The sequence below is a fragment of the Eurosta solidaginis genome, chromosome 1, assembly GCF_040869045.1.
Source record: "Eurosta solidaginis isolate ZX-2024a chromosome 1, ASM4086904v1, whole genome shotgun sequence".
Classification (NCBI taxonomy): Eukaryota; Metazoa; Arthropoda; class Insecta; order Diptera; family Tephritidae; genus Eurosta; species Eurosta solidaginis.
Window position 1 is genome coordinate 98,157,188 of NC_090319.1, and position 24,564 is coordinate 98,181,751.

General features: G+C 41.8%; 1 protein-coding gene across 1 annotated transcript; it reads right to left on the reverse strand.

Annotated features, from left to right (window-relative positions):
* Positions 1–5,554: 5,554 nt before the first annotated feature.
* Positions 5,555–12,962, reverse strand: Fntb (Farnesyl transferase beta subunit). The gene is made up of 6 exons (XM_067759311.1): positions 12,579–12,962; positions 12,255–12,511; positions 11,761–12,196; positions 8,086–8,218; positions 7,267–7,369; positions 5,555–6,142 (listed from the first exon to the last, which is right to left on the reverse strand). Exons 1-6 carry the CDS (start codon positions 12,675–12,677, stop codon positions 5,770–5,772), a joined length of 1,401 nt encoding a protein of 466 aa, XP_067615412.1. The 5' UTR covers positions 12,678–12,962; the 3' UTR covers positions 5,555–5,769.
* Between the last annotated feature and the right edge of the window lie 11,602 nt (positions 12,963–24,564).

A 24,564-nucleotide genomic window follows, 5' to 3' on the forward strand; every position in this document is an offset into this window, starting at 1 on the left:
TAAAATTAACGAAATCGTTTTACATGTTCAAGTAAAACGTAAACTGTTTTGCATTTACCAGTCAGTGCTGGTATTGTTTTGCTTTTTTTTCTTGCTTCTAAGTTAATTAAACCTCTTTAACTTAACTTTACGTTACGTCTACTTTTTTAACTTTACTACAAGTGGATGCTGCTTGCTCTCTTTAACTTAGGTATATGCATGTATGTATGTATTACATGTTAAGATTCTATACTAGGGTTGTAGCCTTAAATTTGAACATGTTTGTATATTAGTACTATATGTTGTTGCAGAGTCATAAAAAAAATGAAAGAACAAGGTAGAGGCTACAAATACGTATATTTAGTCGGTATCGGAACGAACTCACCGCTTTAACCGCTGATATTCGTTGTCGTAATCGGGATGGCCGCAGGCCTATGTTCGCTGCCCTGCGGTTGTCGTTGTAGCTGGTATTGTTGTAGCCCGTATGGTCGTGGCTGATAAGGTTGCGGCTAGTATTGTTGTAGCCGGTAAGGTCGTAGCTGATAAGGTTGCGGCTAGTATTGTTGTCGGTGGTACCGCCTGTTGTTGGTGTTAACATTAGTGGCCGCAGGCCTATGTTCGCGGCCCCGCTACGTGCGTTGCAACTGGTGTGGCGGTACGTCTAGTGGTTGTTGCGCTCGTGGTTGTGCAAATGAAGGGGTTAGGGGAGGTACTACCGATGGTGATGCCCGTGGTAATAGTAAGCGCCGTTGGTGGTGGTTGGCGCTTTGGTCCGAGGTAACCGAATGACCCGGGTGGCGATAAAGCTTCGTGCTGGCCTTTACGAGCCGGATGACTTGGCCATTTCGACGTTAGTTGTATTACGCGGTAGCGTACTGCTGGCCCTGGAGGCGGAGGTGGTGTCGGACGCTTTTCCGCAGGTGGTAGTGTTCTTCGTAAACGTAGAGGAAGGGGTTTATCTCACTAGGTGTGACTGTGAACATCGATCTACTTCAACTGGATCTTGGGTCAACACAACACAACCGGTATTTGTATTTGTATTTTGGTGTAAGGTTTATTACCACCCAAAATTAGACGCGTAGAAGCGAGGTTTGTCGGAATGAACGGTTTCGGTACTTTGCGCTATCGACTCCTTCCTAGTTTCTGGGCATTTACCTGTTTACGCGCACAGCCGGCGAGGGTGTTTTGTGATTAGTTGAGTATCGTTGGGGAAGCGCAGTTGAAGTGAGCAATAAAGTTACTGAAGCAGTATATTAACTGAGCTTGACGCCTTTGCTGTTGAAGTTGTGTCCCTAGGTGTTATATGATCCCTTATATATAATTGCAGGGCCGCCAAAAATTTTGCTCAAGCAATTTACCAACCTTCCTCCTTTGTTTTCTTGCCGGAAACTCGTGGCTTTTTTCGCTAGTGATGGCCGGTCTGTTTTTTTTCCTTGTTTTTCGATACTTTTTATCGCAACTTTCGCCCCATCACCAGGTGTGCTCGCGCGAACACGCTACCAAGTGGACCGTAACCGTAGACCGTAGCAGCAGACCCTAACAATATCATTAAACAGAAGCGGGGATAGGACACCCTCCTGTGGTACTCTCTGTTTAATTCTCCTAGGTTTTGCGATTTCGTTCCTAAATTGAACCGACGCTTGCCGACCATTCAGATAATTTGCGGTCCATCTTTTTAGATAAGGGATAAGGTGTGAGTCTTCTATGTCGTGATTTTTCCTGATTTAGTCCGTGCTTGTGGGGTTAAGTGCGGAGCTCGACGCTTTCTAATGTCAACGCTACTGGCAAAAGGAGCGATATCGGTCGATATGACTCTCCTTCGTTAGCTGGTTTACCAGGCCTTAGTAGTGGAATTATCTTTGTTATTTTCCATTGTGCGAGAATGGCAAAAGACATCACCAACAGGTTGAAAACGTGCGTTATGTAGTTTATTCCCTCATCGCCAAGGTTTTTTAGTATTGGTATGGCTATGCCGTCTGGGCCTATTGATTCAGAGCGCTTGGCCTTTTGGGTGGCTTCTTCAGCCTCTGGTAATGGGTAACACGTCGTGTTTATGTTTATGTGCCCATCCGTTTGCACGACGTCTGGCCTTGTATACTGAAGGATGTATTATAAATTGGCGGCAAAAGGCGCTCGCGCATTTCTTCAAATCCGATAAAGTTTTATCGCCGAAAGCGATGGATAGTTTATCATTGTGTTTTGTTGGATTGGACAAGGAGTTGACGGTTGAACACACCCGCAGAGAGGTTGCAGTTCTTTAGATGCTCCTCCCATTTGTGTTCAATTACTAGCCAATTTGTCTCGTCTCTTGCTAAGTTTGAAGTTTCAGCCGGGAAATTCGGTATGATTTCTGGTATTCTACCGGCCGGAATAAAGCGTGCAGAAAGCTGAAGTGATGACCTTGCGGAACGCGCGCTCGCCTTGCCGGACATCAATCGGAATGAGAAGAGCAGCAACAGTTTTATTTGTGAAGGTTGTATAGCCTTCTCAGTTAGCTTTTTTGATATTAATAAAAGTCCACTTTTCAGAGGTGATAAAATGAGCAGGTCGCTGTATTGAAAGGGGTATGCGCAGTTTATGAGCCCTGCGCTAACGATGGAAATATCTGTCGAGCTGTGCCAGTTACCTGCAGATCGAGTGGGGGCATTGCAGTTTTTCATGCAGAAAGGTGTATTTCTAATTGCTTTGATAGCTGCCTGCCTCTGGTGTCGACTGGCAAGCTGGAATGCCAGAGGTAGTGATGAGCGTTGAAATCGCCAGAGTAGTGTGCTGATATCAGGGCGATAGCCACTTGGACAGCAGGTGGCAGAAGGGATATAGATGTTACTTATTTTTAGGTCAACATCACCGGATGGTTGACTTTCTAAGGTTTTGGCGGGTCGTCATTCTGGAAGTTAGAGATAGGTGAATACCCCTTGCTGCTGGAGTACCTGGTGTCCGTTCTTGTGTACGGTGAAACGAGTGCGCCGGACCGGGGTTAGGTTAAATACCGGAGCAGGAGGGTATGGAGCAGCCCAGCTGCTTCGCGGATGACAATATATAGCTTCTCCAACCCAATTGTCAACCTCACCTACCCGGGCGAATCCTGGTTTTTCCAGCAGCCTAGGCTCTGGCATTCCCAAGTTCCTCTTGGATCTAGGGGTGGGAGGGCGGTATGGCCTTGAAGTATGTGTATTTGTATTTGTATCTATTAGGCAATTCATCCCAGCACAACAATTTGACAAAAATTATTTTACAGTGCTAGTCGGTAAAAGGCATAAAATAGGAACAATCTAATCTTGAAACTTAAAGCTAATGACTATGGCTAAGAAAAGGTTACAACAAATAATATATTTAATAAATAGTAAATAGATAAATAAAGGAATGATAGAGTACATTTGCTTAGAAGGAATCAGTATTTTAATTGTCTAGGTTATTATAGAAACTTGTTAATTCTTTATTGAAGAGCAGAGCATTGCTTATAAGCCTAAGTCTAGAAGGGAGCGAGTTCCAAAGACGTATGGAATTAATGAAGAACTGGCGATCAGATATTAGCATACGATGTCTGAAGTGGGTAAGGAGAACAGATCTAGACGACTGGAGAAAATTTAGCCTCCGATACAGATAGTCAGGTTCCTTCATATATATTAATTTATGTAGCGTGGTGAGCGTTTTAAGTTTAATAAGGTTATCGAAAGAAATGTTTAGCAACCTGTAAGCATGTTGAGAGACGTGGTCAAGTCTTTTCAACCCATAGACGTATCTAGCAATGTTGTTATACACAACATTAAGTTTCCTATTACATACATAGTCACAATTGGAGTAAACCTCACATCCATAAAGGAGCGTAGGTATTAAGTACGCTTTTGCTATTAGTAGACGAATATGTAACGGAGTAAAATATTGTGTAAGCCAGAGTGTACGAAGCATCCCATACACTTTTCCCACTATGCGGAAGATGTGATCTTTCCATGTCAGGGTTTTGTTAAAAACTATACCTAGATTTTTTGCCGTGTCAACGTATTCTATAATAGTGTTGTCTAAAATTAAATTTTCCATTCCACTTTTATCTAGTGACCTTCTATGAATGACTATACATTTCGACTTCGTAGGGTTAAGACATAAGCCGTTCATAGAAGCCCACGTACCAATTTGACACAAATCGTAATTTAGGTTATTAATACATGAACTGGTACGATCACTAGGACAGCACATATATAATTGTACGTCGTCAGCATAAATGTGAATATTACAATACTTGAGAACACCAGGCAAATCGTTTATATACAAAACAAATAACAGGGGACCAAGGATTGAGCCTTGTGGGACTCCTCTTAAAACACTGACGAAGTCGGACTTTCTGCTACCAACACTTACTGCCTGAGTTCGGTCGGCCAAATACGATCTGATTAGGGCTGTTGCACAGTTGGAGAAATTAAATAGGTTGTCCAGCTTCTTGCAGAGAACGGTGTGGTCGACCGAGTCAAACGCTTTTGAATGGTCGAGAAGAGTCAGGAAAGCAGTAAAATTTTTGTCAACTTGTCTCTCTATCACCGATAGGAGCGCCGAAGTTTCATGTGGTAATACTTAATCGTTCCCGAGATGGTCGGGCTAGTACCCTGATGATGATTGTTACCGGAACGTACCGGATCTAAATATTTCAAAGGACCATCAACATCGATAACACTACCCAAGCCTTTCGGGGAGTTTCCTTATTGCCACAACAACAACAACAGGGGTTGATAAGCGCAATACAAAGCTGTATAATTTCAAAGCTTCCACAACCCAATTGGCAACCTCATCTACGCGAGGGGAATCCTGTAACAAATATGAATGTATCATACACATATTAGCATGAGGAACTAGGGGCGGGATGACCTAGAACGTTTGATGTATTCATATTAATCGTTCCAGAGATGGTCGCACTAGTATTTTAATGATGCTTTGTATCGGATCTATATCCGTCAAAGGACCATCAACATCGATAACAATACCCTTAACTTACAGAATAGGAACGCACACTCCCTAGGGAAACGCGAGTTACTCTAGCTCAACTTCGATCTGGATACTGTAACAGGTTAAACTCTTACCTATCCAGAATCACCCCCACATACAAAATGTATGCTCTGCTTGCAATGTGTCCCCACATGACACCAACCATTTCTTCAATTGTAATGTGGAACCAACGCCTCCAACAGCCCTTTCATTATGGTCCCCCCTGTTGAAAAAGCAAGTTTCCTTGGACTACCGTTAGAGGATATTGATGCCTTAGTCGTGAAAAAAAATCCCGACTCGTTCCGGTACATAGAACCGGCTGACATGGGAAGCCACAAACATCTGATCAATATAACATACGGCATTAAACTTTTATTTAATATACTATCTGAATAGAGCCCCGTTAAGCACTTTGTAAGTTTGTAAGCACTAAGTAAGTTTTTTTAAGTATTTACAAACTTGACATTTATTTCCGAATTTTTTCACTACAGAAATAGAAAAAAATATATCTTTTATATCAAAAAAGAAAAAATAATAAACTGCAACGAGCACTATACATGATAATAATTTATACAGGACCACTGTGAAGTAAGGGTAAGAATTTGATTACATTTTACAATTTATAATTTATTAATTTTTACATGCACATTTTATTATTTATAAACTTACATTTTTTCTTAGAATGCAATAAAATTATAACACATAAATTTACCAAGATTGCCGGCATTGATTTGGTTGGTCATTTTAATACACACGAGATTTAGTTACAAAGACCTTTTAATCTTTGCTTCAAAATTGCCTTTACACATTGTTGAATCAGTTTGATATTGATGAGCTTACGGATGAAATGGGTACATCGTCTTCACCTTCAGTGCCATTTAATCCATCCTCCGCTTCCATAGGGCTTGCACTCGATGTAATTTCCTGGTCAATACTATCTTCATCGTCACTAGGAGTTGATTCGTACTTGCTACTAGGTGAACGTGTACCTACTTTCGATTTAATATTAAGCTGCTCAAAGTGAGCTAGCGATAAGGCCACAGCACGTGGTGGTACATTGAAGAGCGGATGTGTTGGCAGAAGCTCATTTACAGGATCTCCTAAGACTTGTGGATTGAGTGATGATTCCGAGTGCTGGGCAATAGATACACCACTCAGTGTGTAACAGGTGTGATAAAGGTCTTGTGGTCTATTGTGTTCAAAGAGAAAAAATATAAGATGTAGAGGATATCCTGAATTGGAATGACGATATTGTAGGTCTAAAAACTAAGTTCAATTATGCAAAAAAGAACTTCCTGCTTTATTACATCGCCATGTATTTCCTGATCGTTGATTATAGTCTACACCTACATACATATGTATGTACATAATTTCCCCCCTCCGTTGCAATTTAATAATTTAGGATACAGGATACCAGAGTATGATCTGTTTCTGCAAATATAATTTCTTTTTTGTTAAATATATGTATACCCAAATATTGGGTTTAGACCTTTGGTGCCCTCGAGAGCTTCGGAAAACTATTCGGGGTTCACCTATACGTCGTGTGAGCGCAGCGACAGATTCAGCAAAGTAATCAGTAGAACAGTTCTCCCTTGTACTTGAAACTGTTAACATCTAATACGTAATTTCCATGCTCAAACATTCTCCTTGTACACACACACAAAATCTGCATTTGTATTGGAAGCTCTGCCAGCGTTGTGCACCTCTGGTTTAGACTGATAGTTAAAAAATCCAGATGACCATCACCTGCCGAGGAGCGACCCCGTTTAGGTTTGCTCAACTTCGTTCTGGATACTGTAACAGGTTAAACTCTTACCTATCCAGAATCAACCCCGACATACAAAATGTATGCCCCGCTTGCAATGTGTCCCCACATGACACCAACCATCTCTTTAATTGTAATGTGGAACCAACGCCGCTAACACCCCTTTCCTTATGGTCCACCCCTGTTGAAACGGCAAGTTTCCTTGGACTCCCGTTAGAGGATATTGATGACAAATTGTGATCGGTCGCGGCTGTTAGGTGGGGCGAAGCATTGCTACAACAACAATGACAGATTATAATTTGTTTTTTTTTTTTGGTGGAGTCTTCAGAGCGATAGTCTCTTATGGAACAGAACTATCTGAAGTGAAGAACTATGCCTCACTATGCTCTCACTTTCACTTGAATTTGCTTGCTGTATTAGGCAAATTAAAATAGGCTCAACACTCAATTACATCGAAAGTATGTAAGTTTGAGCACATGCCTGAAAATCTCTTCGGATTCCTCAATTGTGAGTTGTGATTGTAATTTTGAGCATAAGAAAAAACTTACTTGCCAGGTTTGTCAATCAAACCACCATTCGCTTTTTGGCAGCATAGTAAAATGTACTCCTGTAACACGCCATTATCGAATAAAATATGCTTCAAAGATTCACCTGAAATGAAATTAATTAAGGTTAAATATATACGAGATCTAAATTGCAATTTGTTCAATCAAAAGCACGATGCTTAGAAAACTCGAAAAACTGACTTCATTTTCTTATATTCTTGCTACCAATAAGTAGTTAATCTATTGTTGAATGGACTATACGGACTATTAAAGATATTGATGGTACGCTTAGTTTCAAAATCGGATCGGTCATATTTCCGAGATGGTACATTCCCTTAATGTTGTTGTTGCTGTCCCTTAATGGTGCATGTTACCGGAACATACCGGATCTATATCCGGCAAAGGACCATCAACATCGATAACGCTCTCCAAAACCCCCAAAACGGGGAGTGTTGGTGTTGTTGTAGCGATAAGGTTTCTCCCGAAGGCTTTGGGGAGTGTTATCGATGTGATGGTCCTTTGCCGGATACAGATCCGGTACGCTCCGGTTACACAGCACCTTTAAGGTGCTAGCCCGACCATCTCGGGAACGATTTATATGGCCATATTAAACCTTCAGCCCATCCCTCCCTCCTCCACAGGAACATGGGTTCGATAGAGCCTCGCATGCTAAATAGGTGTGTGACACTTATATTTGTAGCAGGATTCTCCTCGCGTAGGTGAGATTGACAATTGGGTTGCGTAAGCTTTGAAGCTTTGTATTGCGCTTATCAACCCCTTGAATCCCATCTCTTGTATGAATGAAAAACTTATTTTACATACCTTCTTGGCAAATAATGGCTTGAGTTATTGGTATTGTAGCGCCAACCCAAAATGAATAACACCCATCGACTAGTTTATTTGTACGCCCTTGAAAGCCACCCTCGTATGGCATTTGACGTTGCAAATTCCATTTCTAAAACAAATTTACATATATACGTATAGAATTTTAATGTTTATTCTATAATATTTAATTCAATAAAACTAAAACTTTTTAAACTAAAAAGAACAATGTCTTATCTTCAAAAGGAAAATCACCAAAATAATATATATACGTTGAAATTCAAAGTATTACTTCACGTTGGCTGTAGTTGATAAAACTCAGCTGTTCTATGATGTTGCCACATATTGGGCAGTGTTCGATTTGGGTAGTCAATACACCACCCCCTTTCCAGAAAATCCGCCGATGTGCTGGCATCAATACTTGTAGCTTGTGTTATTGCTGCTAATTCATCTCTAGGGAAATGAGCTGGTTTAAGTCTATCGATTAATACGGTTACCGGCCTCGAACCAATCATTATCGTGTATGTCTTGAGTATATGTTAACAACCAGATATGGCCCGTCGTAAGGTGCTTTCAACGGCTACGCTTTCGCGTAGAAAAACATGACTACAAAAGCGCAGATCCTTGGGAACAAATACCGCAGGTTTACCATGCTGTGACGTTTGTATTGGTCGAACAGTCTCGAAATGCCGTCCTTTTTCTCGTAAAAAATTATGTTGAGCCACGGGACCCTCCTCCTGTTGTTGTTGTTGTAGCGATAAGGTTGCTCCCCGAAGGCTTTGGGGAGTGTTATCGATGTGATGGTCCTTTGCCGGATACAGATCCGGTACGCTCCGGTAACACAGCACCATTAAAGTGCTAGCCCGACCATCTCGGGAACGATTTATGTGGCGACATTAAACCTTCAGGCCATCCCATCCCTCCCCACCCACAAGTTCCATGAGGAGCTTGGGGTCGCCAGAGCCTCGTCTGTTAGTGAAACAGGATTCGTCGCGGATAGGTGAGGTTGACAATTAGGTTTGGAGAAGCTATATATTGCGCTGGCAACCTGAAGGGTTGCGCTACACACCCCTTGAATCTGGTATTTTAGTCGCCTCTTACGACAGGCATACCTACCGCGGGTATATTCTTACCCCCTTACCCGCTGGGGGAGGACCCTCCTCCACCGAGTCCATTACGTCACTAAGAAGACGAATAGGTTGGCCATAAATCATCTCTGCCACAGATACTCCCAAGTCTTCCTTAACAGCTGTTCTTAACCCCAGCAGGACGAGAGGCAGGACTTCCACCCAGTTTGCATCCGCTGCATGACATCTAAGGGCTGCCTTTACAACTCGGTGCCATCTTTCCACCATACCGTTTGCTTGTGGATGGTAGCTGGTGGTATATATATGCTTGACTCCTAAAAGTTTGGTCAACTCCCTAAACAAAGCGCTTTCAAATTGGCGTCCCTGATCTGTGGTACCGAACCGGCTTATCCAACCATTGAGAAACTCTCTGGCAACCGTCTCCGCTGTCATGTCCGTCAAAGGAATCACTTCCAACCACCTTGAAAACCGGTCCACACATGTGAGACAGTAAGTGAAACTTGTTTGCAGTGGGTGGCAAGGAAATAATGTCGCTGGCATGTGCCAGTACAGCTGAATCGATTTCGGCAACGACCGTAAAATATTTGGTATCGTCTGTAATTGTTGTTGTTGTTGTAGCAATGTTTCGCCCCATCTAATAGCTGCGACCGATCACAAATTCTCATCAATATCCTCTAACGGGAGTCCAAGGAAACTTGCTGTTTCGACAGGGTGGACCATAATGAAAGGGGTGTTAGAGGCGTTGGTTCCACATTGCAATTAAAGAGATGGTTGGTGTCATGTGGATACACATTGCAAGCGGGGCATACATTTTGTGTGTCGGGGTTGATTCTGGATATGTAAGAGTTTAACCTGTTACAGTATCCAGAACGAAGTTGAACCAGAGTGACTCGCGTTTCCCTGGGGAGTTTGCGTTCCTCTTCCGCAAGTTTTGGGTACTGTTCCCCGAGTACTGGATACACCGGGCAATTCCCGGCATAAATGTCCGAGGCCTGTTTGTGGAGTTCACCAAGGACCTGCATGTGTTTTTTTGCTTCATACGGCTGCTTACGGAGATGACTCCTTAAGTCCCTAGGCGGTGCTGGCTCATCAATCAGATGTCTGTTGGGATGCCCAGGTTTCTGGGTATTCAACAGGAACTGTTTGGTTAGCATCTCATTTCTCTCCCTGATGGGGAGTATTCTCGCCTCATTATGTAGATGGTGTTCTGGGGACATAAGAAAACAGCCCGTGGCGGTTCTGCGCGTAGTATTTTGGCAGGCCTGTAGCTTCTTCCAGTGGGTAGTTTTTAGGCTTGGCGACCATTTAGGGGACGCGTAACACGCAAACGGCTGGCCAATTGCTTTGCATGTGGTAATGAGTGTTTTTTTGTCTTTTCCCCAAGTACTGCCAACAAGGGATTTGAGGATTTTATTACGGCTCTGGATTTTCGGAACAATTGCGGCTGCGAGCTCACCAAAATGTAGATCCCGATCAAGCGTCACACTCAAGATTTTGGGGTGTAGGACAGTCGGTAGCGTAGTGCCATCGACGTGGATGTTCAAAATGGTCGACATTTGGGACGTCCAAGTTTTAAATAGGGTCGCGGATGATTTAGTCGGTGATAATGCCAAGTTTCGCGAGACGAAAAAACTGGAGAGATCAGGGAGGTAGCCGTTTATTCTGTTGCAAAGCTCATCGATCTTTGGGCCGGGCCTGTGGCCATTATTGTGCAGTCATCGGCGTAAGAAACGATAGTAACTCCTGGTGGCGAAGGTAGTTTTGATATGTAAAAATTAAACAAAAGTGGGGATAGGACACCACCCTGAGGCACCCCTTGTTTAATTCTTCTTGGCTTTGATATTTCGTTTCTGAATTGCACCGATGCCTGCCGACCACCCAGATAATTTGCGGTCCACCTTTTAAGACATGGGGGAAGGGTAGACCCATCCAAGTCTTGCAGTAACGTGCCAAGGTTGACCATATCAAAAGCTTTTGATAGGTCTAGCGCTACGAGTACTGTTCTATGGTGGGGCTTCTGATTTAGACCACAATTTATTTGGGTGCTAATGGCATTTAGCGCGGTGGTGGTGCTATGGAGTTTTCTAAAGCCATGCTGATGACAGTCTGTAGTAATTCCCGCTCGTGCAAATTGAGCCTCCACCTGCGCAAACCATAAACGCGGATCTGGTTTCCACAGCGGTGGCGGTTTTACTGCCAACGGTGCCACTTGTAATGAAGCTACTGACTCGTGAAATGTTTCTTCGTTCTCGTTGGCCATGATGTGGCAAATGCCTCAGTAATGCTTGGTTGTACTATTCTGTTGTCGTCGGGGCCACCAATTATAGAATTTTAATGTTTATTCTATAATATTTAATTCAATAAAACTCAAGCTTAAACTAAAAAGAACAATGTCTTATCTTCAAAAGGAAAATCATAAAATTATATATACGTTGAAATTCAAAGTATTACTACACGTTGGCTGTAGTTGCTAAAACTCAGCTGTTTTATGAAGTTGCCACATATTGCGGCAGTGTTCGATTTGGGTAGTCACTCCATACCTATATATTAACTAATTTTAAGTATAAAGTTCTTAAGTAATATTTACCAGCAATTGTTGTGTGTCACATTTGTGTCCCTCATCTAACAGGGCGAGTGCAGCAATACCACAAAAAGTATAACCGCCATGCGCCTCTAAATCTGGCGCACCACCAAAACCACCTTCATATGTTTGACAACTAGCTATCCAATCACCTGTTTTATCAAATAGTTTCTCTAAAACTTCTGCAGGCATATTTGTTAGCTTGGCACAGGAGATTGCACAATAAGCACCTCTTACGTCTGTCTCACCATCATCGTGCAATCGAAACGAACCATCTGGTTCACGAACCGAAAATAAAAATTTAATTAATGAATCACGTTCAACTGCCCGATAAGCACTTAAAGTGCCAATAATGCAAAGACTATTAACCGCAGCATATGTTGGGGCTAAGTGTGGATATTGTCCCGGGCCGCCAGCAAAACCGCCATTTGGGTGACGACACCTGTGAATATAAGACTTATATAAATAAAGTTGAATGGTTTATACCTTTAGCTAAGTACCTTGTAAGGAACTGCACCACATGTTCTAGCGTCTCCTCTTCGAAGGTAAAGCTTAACAAATGTGCTGCCTGTAAAATCCAATATACATTCCATGGCCGGCTACTGTCTAGGCATTCGTAATTTGTTGGTAACCGGCGCAACATTGACTCTAAATAACGTTGGTGTTCTTCGCGATGAAATTTCGCCACCTTTGGATCCAGGTACTGCATTTGTTGGAAGCGGTTGTAACATTTTTCGATTGAGTTTTCAGTTTTTTGCTATATAAGAGGTGTTTAAAAGAAGCAAGTAATAGCGAACAAGGCCAATGTGACCACATGGACTCACCTGTTCGCGAGATGTTGTTGTTGATATTCGTTCATCATCAAACTTGCAACGTTTCAGTGAAGTATAATCTCGAAATGTGAACTCTTCATCCATGTCCATGCTAGTTGAAAATTTTTTTGTGTACGTTAAGCTAGAAAACAGTTGCAGCAAATGAAACACAACAACCAAATAGAGCTGGATTTCGATGCGATTTTTAATCTATTTAATCGATCTTTTTTCGAAGAATGAAGAGTTGATTTTTTTCTAGAATCTTTCGATTTCTTTAGCCTTCGAAGTTTTGATAATCATCAGCCATCATCCGGTGGCAAGATCCTGAGCTAGATAAATAATTTTGCATGTAAATGCAACAACAACGATTTGAGCCAGATAACCCTGCAAAATTGTTGGATTACGTGTTCCATTTTTTCCATGTTGGCGTACTCTAACAATACTCCTTTGCAATGCGTTTACGGAACACCATCAGCCAATCATTGCTCGTTTTTAACGACCGTGATCACAACACGATGACGTTCGAACAGAGTTGCCAAAAGTAAAATATTGCATACAAATAAGTGATGATAAAATTTTACTATGGCAACTCTGATAAAATGCAACAGCGCACTGGTTTTATGTATACATACTATAGCTGGAGACATTGGTGCTTTATCGGTAAGCGTATCGGTAACCTTTTAACAGCTGATTCGACCAACCTTATGAGAATCCATGCAATCGATTATTGGTGCCGCTAAAGTCGTAACCCTATCGTAGCCAACCAATTGGGTTTTGGTTTACCGTCGTAACGATAAACAGCTGATTACGTTAGGGATACGGATACAGCGATACGACATACGGCACCAATGACTCCAGCTTATAGTATAGAGAAATATTAGTTTCTTTATTCACGCAATTGCTAAATAACATAAGAATATTCGTAGTATAAAATATAAAAGTTGTATTGCCCCTCTTCATTTACTTTCATTTTAAATTAAATTCACTCCGATAATTCTTTCCGACACAATTCCTCTTTAGTACATTGGCATATGATCCTCTTTGGGTGATCCATGGAGTACAACAGTGAAAGTACTTTGGAAAGTACTCTCACGTATATACTCTACTATGGAATACTCACAACCAAAGCGAGAGTGGGATCACCTACTCCTCTCCTAGGACATCGCAATGTTAATTGGAGCACATTTTTTGTATGAATACAGATTTGTTTTGGAACACTCCTATACTCCCAAAGGAGTATTCCTTACATTTTTCATGGAGTACTCGCGTTTTTTGAAGGGAAATCCAGATAGAAGTCTGGTTCAATTTGTGAGCCAGATAATTTGTTAATTACGGTAGTAATGCAGTTTACGGTACCCACCCTAAAGTTGGGCCAAGATTTTCGAGTGAGGTATCAAAAGACGCGTATTAATCTCGAGAACAATAATCCGAAGGCGGAAAAGAAAAATTGTATCTCTGTCCTGAGATATTTGCAGTTGAAGTTGGCGATTTTCGTGTGGTTGTTGTTGTGTTTTTACCCACAAAAAAAATTGTGCATCGCCGTGGCGGTAGCCACGGTTATACCACACACCTGGACTTGGCATGGAATAGCCCAGAGTTATTTTTTATAAGCGCGGCCGAAGGCCGCCAACGCAGAAAGGTGTTCTGCGCAAAAATACTATGGATCCCACCCCCGGTTTCGGAGGGACCCGCGGAGCTTTTTTCGGTTTTTCGTTAATATCTTTTGAACGGGTAAAAAAAGTTAACTTCCGCTTTCGGATTCTTGATCTAGACGTGAATACGCGTCTGTTGATACCTCACTCGGCCCAAATTTCGGTGGGTACCGTAAACTGCACTATTACCTTAATTACATCTTTTTAGGTTGGCAACGCGGCCTTTAATAAACTTGCTTTTTGAAAAATAGATGTCGCTGCTTAGCCTTTCGCCGTATGAGTTAGATGAAAAACAGCGGCGACGTCTGCCTATCACATTTCACGTGTGCGAAAATTTTACATCTGTTTCTGTTGTAGCAATGTTTCGCCCTACCTAATAGCTGCAACCGATCACAAATTGTCATCAATATCCTCTAACGGGAGTCCAAGGAAACTTGCTGTTTCGACAGGGGTGGACCATAATGAAAGGGCTGTTAGAAGCGTTGGTTCCACATTACAATTACAGAGATGGTTGGTGTCATGTGGGGACACATTGCAAGCGGGGCATATATTTTGTATGTCGGGGTTGATTCTGGATATGTAAGAGTTTAACCTGTTACAGTATCCAGAAAGAAGTTGAGCCAAAGTGACTGGCGTTTCCCTGGGGAGTATACGTTCCTCTTCCGCAAGTTTTGGGTACTGCTCCCCGAGTACTGGATTAACCGGACCTGCTTGTGTTTTTTTGCTTCATACGGCTGAGTTCTCATGTGCCGTATTTCTTCAAAATGCTTACGGAGATAACTCCTTAAGTCCCTACGCGGTGCTGGCTCATCAATCAGATGTCTGTTGGGATGCCCAGGTTTCTGGGTATTCAACAGGAACTGTTTGGTTAGCATCTCATTTCTCTCCCTGATGGGGAGTATTCTCGCCTCATTATGTAGATGGTGTTCTGGGGACATAAGAAGACAGCCCGTGGTGGTTCTGACCACAGTATTTTGACAGGCCTGTAGCTTCTTCCAGTGGGTAGTTTTTAGGCTTGGCGACCATATAGGAGACGCGTAGCACGCAAACGGCTGGCCAATTGCTTTGTATGTGGTAATGAGCGTTTCTTTGTCTTTCCCCAAGTACTACCAGCAAGGGATTTGAGGATTTTATTACGGCTCTAGATTTTCGGAACAATTGCGGCTGCGTGCTCACCAAAATATAGATCCTGATCAAACGTCACACTTAAGATTTTGGGGTGTAGGACAGTCGGTAGCGTATTGCCATCGACGTGGATGTTCAAAATAGTCGACATTTGGGACGTCCAAGTTGTAAACACGGTGGCGGATGATTTAGTTGGTGATAATGCCAGGTTTCGCGAGGCAAAAAACTGAATAGATCAGGGAGTTAGCCGGTTATTCTGTTGCAAAGCTCATCGGTCTTTGAGCCCGGGCCTGTGGCCATTATTGTGCAGTCATCGGCGTAAGAAACGATAGTAACTCCTTCTAGTGGCGAAGGTAGTTTTGATATGTAAAAATTAAACAAAAGTGGGGATAGGACACCACCATTAGGCACCCCTTGTTTAATTCTTCTTGGCTTTGATATTTCGTTTCTGAATTGCACCCATGCCTGCCGACCACCCAGATAATTTGCGGTCCACCTTTTAAGTCATGGGGGAAGGGTAGACCCTTCCAAGTCTTGCAGTGACGTGCCATGGTTGACCGTATCAAAAGCTTTTGATAGGTCTAGCGCTACGAGTACTGTTCTATGGTGGGGCTTCTGATTTAAACCACAATTTATCTGGGTGCTAATGGCATTTAGCGCGGTGGTGGTGCTATGTAGTTTTCTAAAGCCATGCTGATGACAGGCTAGCTGCAAATTTGCTTTGAAGTGGGGTAGCAAAATGGCTTCAAGGTCTTGGCTAATGGCGATAGGAGAGATATCAGGCGTTATGACTCTCCTATGTTAGCTGGTTTCCCAGGCTTTAGTAGCGGGACCACCTTGGCCATTTTCCATTTTTCGGGTATGACAAAGGTGGATAGAGACAGGTTGAAGACATGTGCTAAATATTTGAAACCCTCTTTCCCTAGGCTTTTAAGCATCGGCATGGCTATGCCGTCTGGGCCCACTGCTTTGGATGGTTTAGCATGACCGATGGCCTCCTCAACCTCTTTGGCGGTGATGGTAATTGGTGACGTGCTGACTTTTGTTTACGTGCGTGTCTGTTGGCCTTCCGTCTATTTTTGTCGACCGAAGAATGCATTATGTATTGTCGGCAGAAAACGCTCGCGCATTTTTTCGCATCCGACGGCACTTTGTCGCCAAAGGCGATGGAAACTTTGTCATTGTGCCTAGACGGATTCGATAGGGACTTTACAGTGGACCAAAGTTTACCTACACCGGCAGAGAGGTTACAACCGCTTAGGTGCTCCTCCCATTTCGCCCGCTTGTGTTCATCCACAAGCAATCTGATGCGTTGGTTTATATCCCTTATTTGGGGGTCGCCGGGATCGAGCTGTCTTATAAGGTCACGTTCTCTCGCTAAACTTGCGGCCTCTGCCGGGAAGTGGGCCCGAATTTCGGGAATTCTACCGGCGGGAATGAAACGAGCCGATGCGGATTCAATGAACTTGCGGACACCAAGCTCTCCTTGGCGGGCATCAGTTGGGATAGGGAGGGCAGCAAAGCGGCTGTCTGTAAAGGATTTGTATTCGTCCCACTTTCCTTTTTTAAAGTTAATGAAAGTGCGTTTTTCTGCGACTATGAAGTCGGCGAAATAGTATAGGCAGGTGGTCGGATGCCAATGTTACCATCGGCTGCCAGTTGACGCAGTTTACGAGATCTGCGCTCACGATTGAAATATCCGGTGAACTGTGACAGCTTCCTACCATACGTGTGGGGGCATCTCCGTTTATAGTGCAGAACGTCGTTTCTTCTATTTGACCCGCCAACATCTCACCCCTACTGTCCACCCGCAATTTTGAATGCCAGAAATCGTGATGGGCATTGAAATCGCCTAAGATAATGCGATTGTTTCCAGTGAGTACGCCGCTGATATCAGGGCGGTATCAACTGGGGCAACAGGTGACAGGAGGGATGTAGATGTTGATGATTTCTAGATTTGCATCGCCCGACCGGACAGATAATCCTTGACGTTCTCAGACACTGTCCCTGCGGTCGATGTCGGGATCAAATATATGATATTGCACAGTGTGGTGTATGATAAACGCGAGGGCGCCTCCATTTCCGCTCTCGCGATCTTTTCTGTGGACATTATACCCAGAACAGGTCCGCAATGCAGATCTTGCAGTGAGTTTAGTTTCTTGAATCGCAGCAATGCGGATGTTGTGCCGCTTCATGAAGTCGACTAGGGGGAGACTTCGTCACTCTGGGAGTAAGGGACAGGTGACTACGCCTGGGTTGTGGAAGGCCAGAACGCGATTGCTGTTGAGGCCCTGGGACTAGACGTCCTTGGGTAGGCATTGGGGTACCCGGTGTATTTGGGTATGCGGCCTGGCAACATGGCGCAGTGAAACCCGTCGGGGGGTTGCCGTCGCGGAGACCAGAACATCTATGAAAGTGGCACCGTCCATGGCAGGAGCTGCATTGGGCGGATGTTGCAAGCGTATATATTCTGTGCTGGCAAACGGTGCAAAGGGAGGTAGGGACTAAGAGTCTGTTTCCCTGACCTACACGATTGCTGGCGGAAAAGAGGGGGAAGAAGGCGGGGCAGGGGCTGATGCATCGGCATTGCTCCCAACTCTACTGCGGAGATTGTAGGTATGAGTGGGAGCAGCCGTGTGAGTTGGTGGCGCCGTGGCGCGGGAGCAACAGCGGGTACTTGTACTTGTTGTGGCTTGCTGAGTATAGGGCTGCTGGAAAGTAGCGGGGGGAGGGCGCTAAGGCGCAGACATTTGCTTCTCAAGTCTCTCAACGATCCAGAGCATTCCCGTGAGAATTGAGCGTGAGCCGGAGCTGTAAACCTCACTGGAAGACGGCAATGAACTAAATGAAAAACAGCAGCGACCTATCAAATTTCAAGTGTGCGAAAATATCACGACATGTGCTTCTCAAGTCTCTCAGTGATCCAGAGCATTCCCGTGAGAATTGAGCGTGAGCCGGAGCTGTAAAACTCACTGGATGACTGCACTCGGTTTCTTTGCGTATCTGGTTCATGTACCATTGGAACACGAGAAATCTTACAGTTATAGTAGGAACAATTTAATGTTGTTTAATCAAAATGGGCAGAAAATACAGTGTTGGAAAAAATAATAGGGACAAATATCAAATCCATTATTCAGCAGTACTTCAATGTGTTTCTTGGCTTGGTGCACCCTATAACAATAATAGTTAAATGTTATTCTTTTGCAATAAATTGTATTCGGCCAGTTTGTCTATTCTGCGAAAAACTGAACCATTCCAGGTTTAGCCTGGAAAAATAAATCGGGACAACAACTTTTTATTACTATTTTTGCACTTTAAATGGTAAAAAGTTCGTTTTTGAAGCTTCTTATAATGTATATAATGCACATTGTAAACTTTACCAAGTAGCGCAACTAACAGCTGATCGCTCAAAATGAGCACACACACACAAACGTCACTAATGGCCATATTACGGAAATCTTTATGGAAATTCAAGTCAAATTTTTAAACAGAAATAAAATGTTATAATTTTGGAATATATAGCATCTAGGACACCTTAATTGCAGTAATTGAAAGAAAATGTTTGCTTATACTCAAGTATTTAATTATTTTTTCTAAATTTATCTTTAATATTGATACTATGATTGAAGGTATATTGATCCAATGCAACTCTGCTCTTTCTGCTGTTCTTCATTCCACCCCATTCGAGTGTCCTCTTTCACTGAATTCGAGTGCCTTCCACTCTATTCGCAACATAACCTCAATTTAAGCTGTAAAACTATATAGTAAACAATGATAATGCATGTGTAAACCACAATATACACCATAGTGTACAAGTACAAGTGTGTTGACTTCTTTCTGACAGGCACTCGCTTAAGTGAGCATAACGAGGAAATCTGGGTTGCCATTGTTGTTTCGGTTGAAAACGGTCAATTAGGGTTCTGTGCAGAGACGTAAAAGATTGAAACAGGGTTTATGTAGTCCCAAAAGTGTTGCTCCTGTTCCACAGTGTTTTAATTTTATATCATGGCGAAAAGTGTTAAGTTCAGAGTTATTGATTTTTATTAGAAGTTTAATTTATTACGGAGGGTTACTCCTTTAAGTGCAAAAAGCAGAGAAAACGTAGAGTTTTTCAAATTATTGTGAAAAACTTTTTAATTTGAATTTCTGTACCCAAATTCACTATATTTGTGTAACACAAGAATCTGGAGGTCAATTCCTTAACTATGAAAAACTGAAAAATGTACACTTATTGAAAACTCATTTGCACACACAATTTACACTTTGAATTTAGTTGTGTTTTTATGCACAAAATTTTGAAACTAAAAACAAAATTTTCATTTGTCAGAAAAAATAAAGAAAAAACGGCCTATTGTCAAAAAACCCTATCAAAATACAAACTGGCTTGTTTGTTTTTAATGAACTACTTTGTATTTTTCTTGTATTTCGTTAGTTTTTTTAAATATAGTTCACACACTTACACCGGTATTGAAACCTTATTGGCTCCCTCGACAGAAAATATAAGAGAAAATACAAGAAAACTACATAGAAAATAAAGTAATGTCATATAGGAGTTTGATTTGTTTGCACTTACAGCACCATTTTATTTGCAGGAGACTTTCACAGCTATAAAAATTAAGGCTGATTTACACAGACGCTTAGGTTGTGTTGCATTCATTAATTCATCTGTCGGGCGAAGTATCGAAAAATTTACATAAATGCTTTGGTTGCGTGCTTACGCTTTGACAACGCCATACGAAAAACAATGAAACGCTGTACGTTATCTTTGCTTTAAAGCGAACAAAGCGTTTATATAATTTTGCCCTTACATGCCAACCTAATAAAACCGCACTGCGTTTTTTTAGCGCACGCATACAACCGGCGTTTTTTGCCCTAACCCAAATAAGCATGCGTTGCGACAATGTAAAGCATGTGTGCAAAAGTCAAACCTAAATGTCACGCAGAACAAAAATTGGAAATCGAGTTAGGTTTTCACGCAGCAAATTCAATTTGGTTTGCTCTCATACAAGTTTAATGTGCATGAGACATTTTTGACAGAAAATGACTTGCGTGCGTTTATATTAGGTTAGCATGTTATGCATTTGTGGAAACAGCCTGATACTGTTTTCACACAGACGGCTTATTGAATAATAAAGGCAGTTTTCTACATTAAGACACTTATTGAGCTCAATCTTCCCTACAAAATTCGAATCTATTATTATTTCATTAGTAGCTAATCGAATGCCTAATGAAGTCAAAAGCACAATGCAACTCTGTTGGCAGCGTTACGTTTCCGCTTCTTGGTTTTTGGTGTGTTCAGTGCTTAAAAATGTCATTTGTCAAAGCAAATGTCATTGTCTGCATGGCGGAACGATACAAGGTGGCCGCATCGAACAGCTGATTATAACCTTTTTTATATGATTTGATACATCAACTACCGGCGCAGTTCCATTTTGACATTTGTCCATCGAATTCACAAGTACATGGAATTTTTTTTGTTTGTAGGTATGTCACCATGTTCCCACCTTGTATCGTTCCGCCATGATTGTCTGTCTCATCCTTCATACTAAACGAGCAGTTACTTCTGTGTGAAAGCAAAAAAATTACGATTTCATTAGCAGGTGAAATGAGATCATTAAGTTTCTGTGTGAAAACAGTATTATACTTTCACACAGAAGTAACTGCTCGATTAGTATGAAGGATGAGACAGACAATCATGGCGGAACGATATAAGGTGGGAACATGGTGACATACCTACAAACAAAAAAAATTCCAAGTACTTGTGAATTCGATGGACAAATGTCAAAATCGAACTGCGCCGGTAGTTCATGTATCAAATCAAATAAAAAAGGTTAGATGAAAATGCTGCCACATGTGCCGACGCTGCCGCTATTGTAAATTCCGAGAATGCCGACACTGCCGCTGCCACAAATGCCGATACTGCCGCTATTTTAAATATCGAGAATGCAGATACTGCCGCTACTGCAAATGCCGATACTGCCGCTATTGTAAATCTTGAGAATGCTGATACTACCGCTACCGCAAATGCAGCTGCCACAAATGCCTATACCATAGTACAGGTTTACAAGTATGATATGTATGAGAAGGAAGCAATTCCTTTCCTTTTCTAACACATTGCAGTTTGACACTTCGGTCAGTGTCAAACTATTGGGGAACTCAGCGGAACCTGCGTGGAACATGCGTTTGACACTGAACGAAGTGTCAAAATTACCGGGGTTGCTGTCGTTGGAAGCGACGCAGGGAAACAAAAAAAGGAGCGGAATATCAGATATTGGTTGCTGTGATGGTAAATTTTTTGAACGAATTTAGTATGAAAATGTAGTGCAACTATATGGGTCCTACAGAAAATTATACAAAAGTCTTGAATTGGGATATCTGAGGACGCGTAGTTATTCCAGTATTAAGATTACAAACACGGGTGCTAAGTTTTTCTACCCGTTCAAAAGTTCTCCGCAAAAAACCGTTTGAAACCGAGGTTGACTGCAATAACCCGTCCAAAAATGTGGAAAGAGAAATGAAAAGACGAGTTTTGTCCTCTTATCAATAGTTCAAAGGCGAAAAAGTATTCGAATTATTGGAAGCGAGGCAAAAACGCGTCTATTAATACCTCCCCCGACGGTTTTGGTCGTGTTTTAGCAATCGTCTCCGGTAATAAAGTACACAATACAATGGTATAGGCCATTGTAAAGGTCTACAAGTAGGATATGTAGCAGCACGCACATACACACCCACGCTCACCTGGTAAAATGCTTGTTCTTGTTCGTTTTTTTTTGTGGATGCTATTTGGCACTGTTGTACTTCTTAGGTCCAAGAAAAGTGTAGTAGCTGCTAACGAAAACTGCGTAAGATTTTTATTGCAAAATTACAAAGAAATATCCTTATTTACTTTCAAACGAGCATTTAATTACAACTTTCTTTAAAATCCATATGTTTTGGACAATTTTAATTAACAAATTGTGATACTTTATTACCGGAGACGATTGCTAAAACACGACCAAAACCGTCGGGGAGGTATTAATAGACGCGTTTTTTCCTCGCATCCAATAATTCGAATACTTTTTCGCCTTTGAACTATTGATAAGAAGACAAAACTCGTCTCTTCATTTCTCTTTCCACATTTTTGGACGGGTTATTGCAGTCAACCTCGGTTTCAAACGGTTTTTTGCGGAGAACTTTTGAACGGGTAGAAAAACTTAGCACCCGTGTTTGTAATCTTAATACTGGAATAAATACGCGTCCTCAGATATCCAAATTCAAGACTTTTGTATAATTTTCTGTAGGACCCATATAGTTGCACTACATTTTCATACTAAATTCGTTCAAAAAATTTACAATCACAGCAACCCATATCTGATATTCCGCTCCTTTTTTTGTTGCCCTCCGTCGCTTCCAACGACAGCAACCCCGGTAATTTTGACACTTCGTTCAGTGTCAAACGCATGTTCCACGCAGGTTCCACTGAGTTCCACAATAGTTTGACACTGACCGAAGTGTCAAACTGCAATGTGTTAGAAAAGGAAAGGAATTGCTTCCTTCTCATACATATCATACTTGTAAACCTGTACTATGGCCTATACTGCCCACACCGCCGTTGCCGTCACCGAACGTGTTCCGCGATCATTAGCTAACATTGACCAAGAGGTTTGGCCCTTCGAAAACGCCTAGAAATGATGCAGTTGATGCAAGAAATTGAGCAGCTTGAAAACCGTAAATTTGATGGAAATCAACGCCGCTTGGACTTTGGTGAAATTGAGCAAGCATTGCCAAAATTTAGCGGAGATGATGTTACCTACCCGGTTCACCATTTTATGCGAGATTTTGATGAAATTTTGGAGTCAACAGGTGCTAACAACCATTTTAAGCTTCTCGCTCTTCGCCGCTGCTTAACTGGCACAGCACGGGTATTTTTAAATTCTACAAAAGCATTAAACTAAAATGATTTGAAAAAAACCATTATTAAAGAATTTGACTTTGAGGTGTCCCGGCGGGAAATTTTTCAAGATGTTAGCAGAGCGTAAATGGAAAAAGAAAGACGAAACTTTACATCGTTATGTTTTGCATATGCAAGCAATCGCGAAGCGAGCTAATATAACAGAGGCAGAGGTTATTGATTTTGTGATTGATGGTATAGGAAATGCCGTACCAAATGCTCATTTACTACTATCAGCGCGTACTATTGACGAACTTAAAATGCTTATATGTCGATAGCAAAATAAATATTTCATGTTCGGAAATTCACCAGTTGCAGTGAGCCAGAGAGCACAGCAAGCTAACTAGCAAAAACCAGAAGTGAAACCGCACTGTTATAATTGCTCTCAGTATGGGCATATTAAGCCAAATTGCCCATTTCCACTGAGACCAGATGGGTCGTGTTTCAAGTGCTGGAAAACAGGACACGATCATCCCGCTTGCTCAAATCGAAGAAAGTGCTAAAGCGTAAGGACCAGGTCGCTGCCGTATTTGATGAAAGAGCCGAAGACTTTACTGAAGTGGACACTTATAATTATGTAAGCATAGAATATAAAATAGGTAGTAAAGTAGTATCTAATTCAGTGGTTGTTGTTTTTGATACAGGTAGTCCGGTTAGCTTCATTCGGAAGTCAGACGTCCCAAAACATCTGACAAAGGGAATAATGAGGGAAACAGTGTCTAAATACACGGCGATCGGAGGAAACAAATTGAATTTTCTTGGAATTATTATACTTCCTATAAAATTTAAAAATAAAATAAAAGCTGTTGAACTTAAAATAGTATCAGATGAATATATGTCTTTGACAGTTATTTTGGAACGTGACTTTTTAGAATTGTTTAACATAAAATTGGTCAAAGTTAAGTTCGATTGACCGGTTAAGAGAGAATTTGAGATGAAACCAAATGCCGAGGAAATAACTAATTTTGTAAGTGTGATTGAAAACCATGCCGCAGTTATCGAAGCCGAAAATGAGCCAAAAATATTTCCAAATTATGCAAATGATGATACTGACATACCAGATGTTTTCGGTATAGACATAGCGTCCCATAAAGATATCGACGTAGATATAAAGTTATTGAAAAGTCGCCAGTTAGAGATAAAACAAATTATTTACGAGACTTATTTAAATACCACTATTAAGGTAGAACCGTATAAGTATGAAATGAAGATACATCTCACAACTGATGTCCCATTTCATTGTAATCCCAGACGACTTTCTTATTCAGAACGAAGCGAGGTTCAATCAATG

Excerpts from the sequence above, each read along its gene's own strand:
- Fntb (XM_067759311.1), bottom strand. The coding sequence starts at position 12,677 with ATGGACATGGATGAAGAGTTCACATTTCGAGATTATACTTCACTGAAA. Across the intron at positions 12,197-12,254 it reads GTGGTGCAGTTCCTTACAAG|GTGTCGTCACCCAAATGGCG; the intron begins GTACTTAGCTAA and ends TTATATTCACAG. Across the intron at positions 6,143-7,266 it reads TTGATTGACAAACCTGGCAA|ACCACAAGACCTTTATCACA; the intron begins GTAAGTTTTTTC and ends TGAACACAATAG.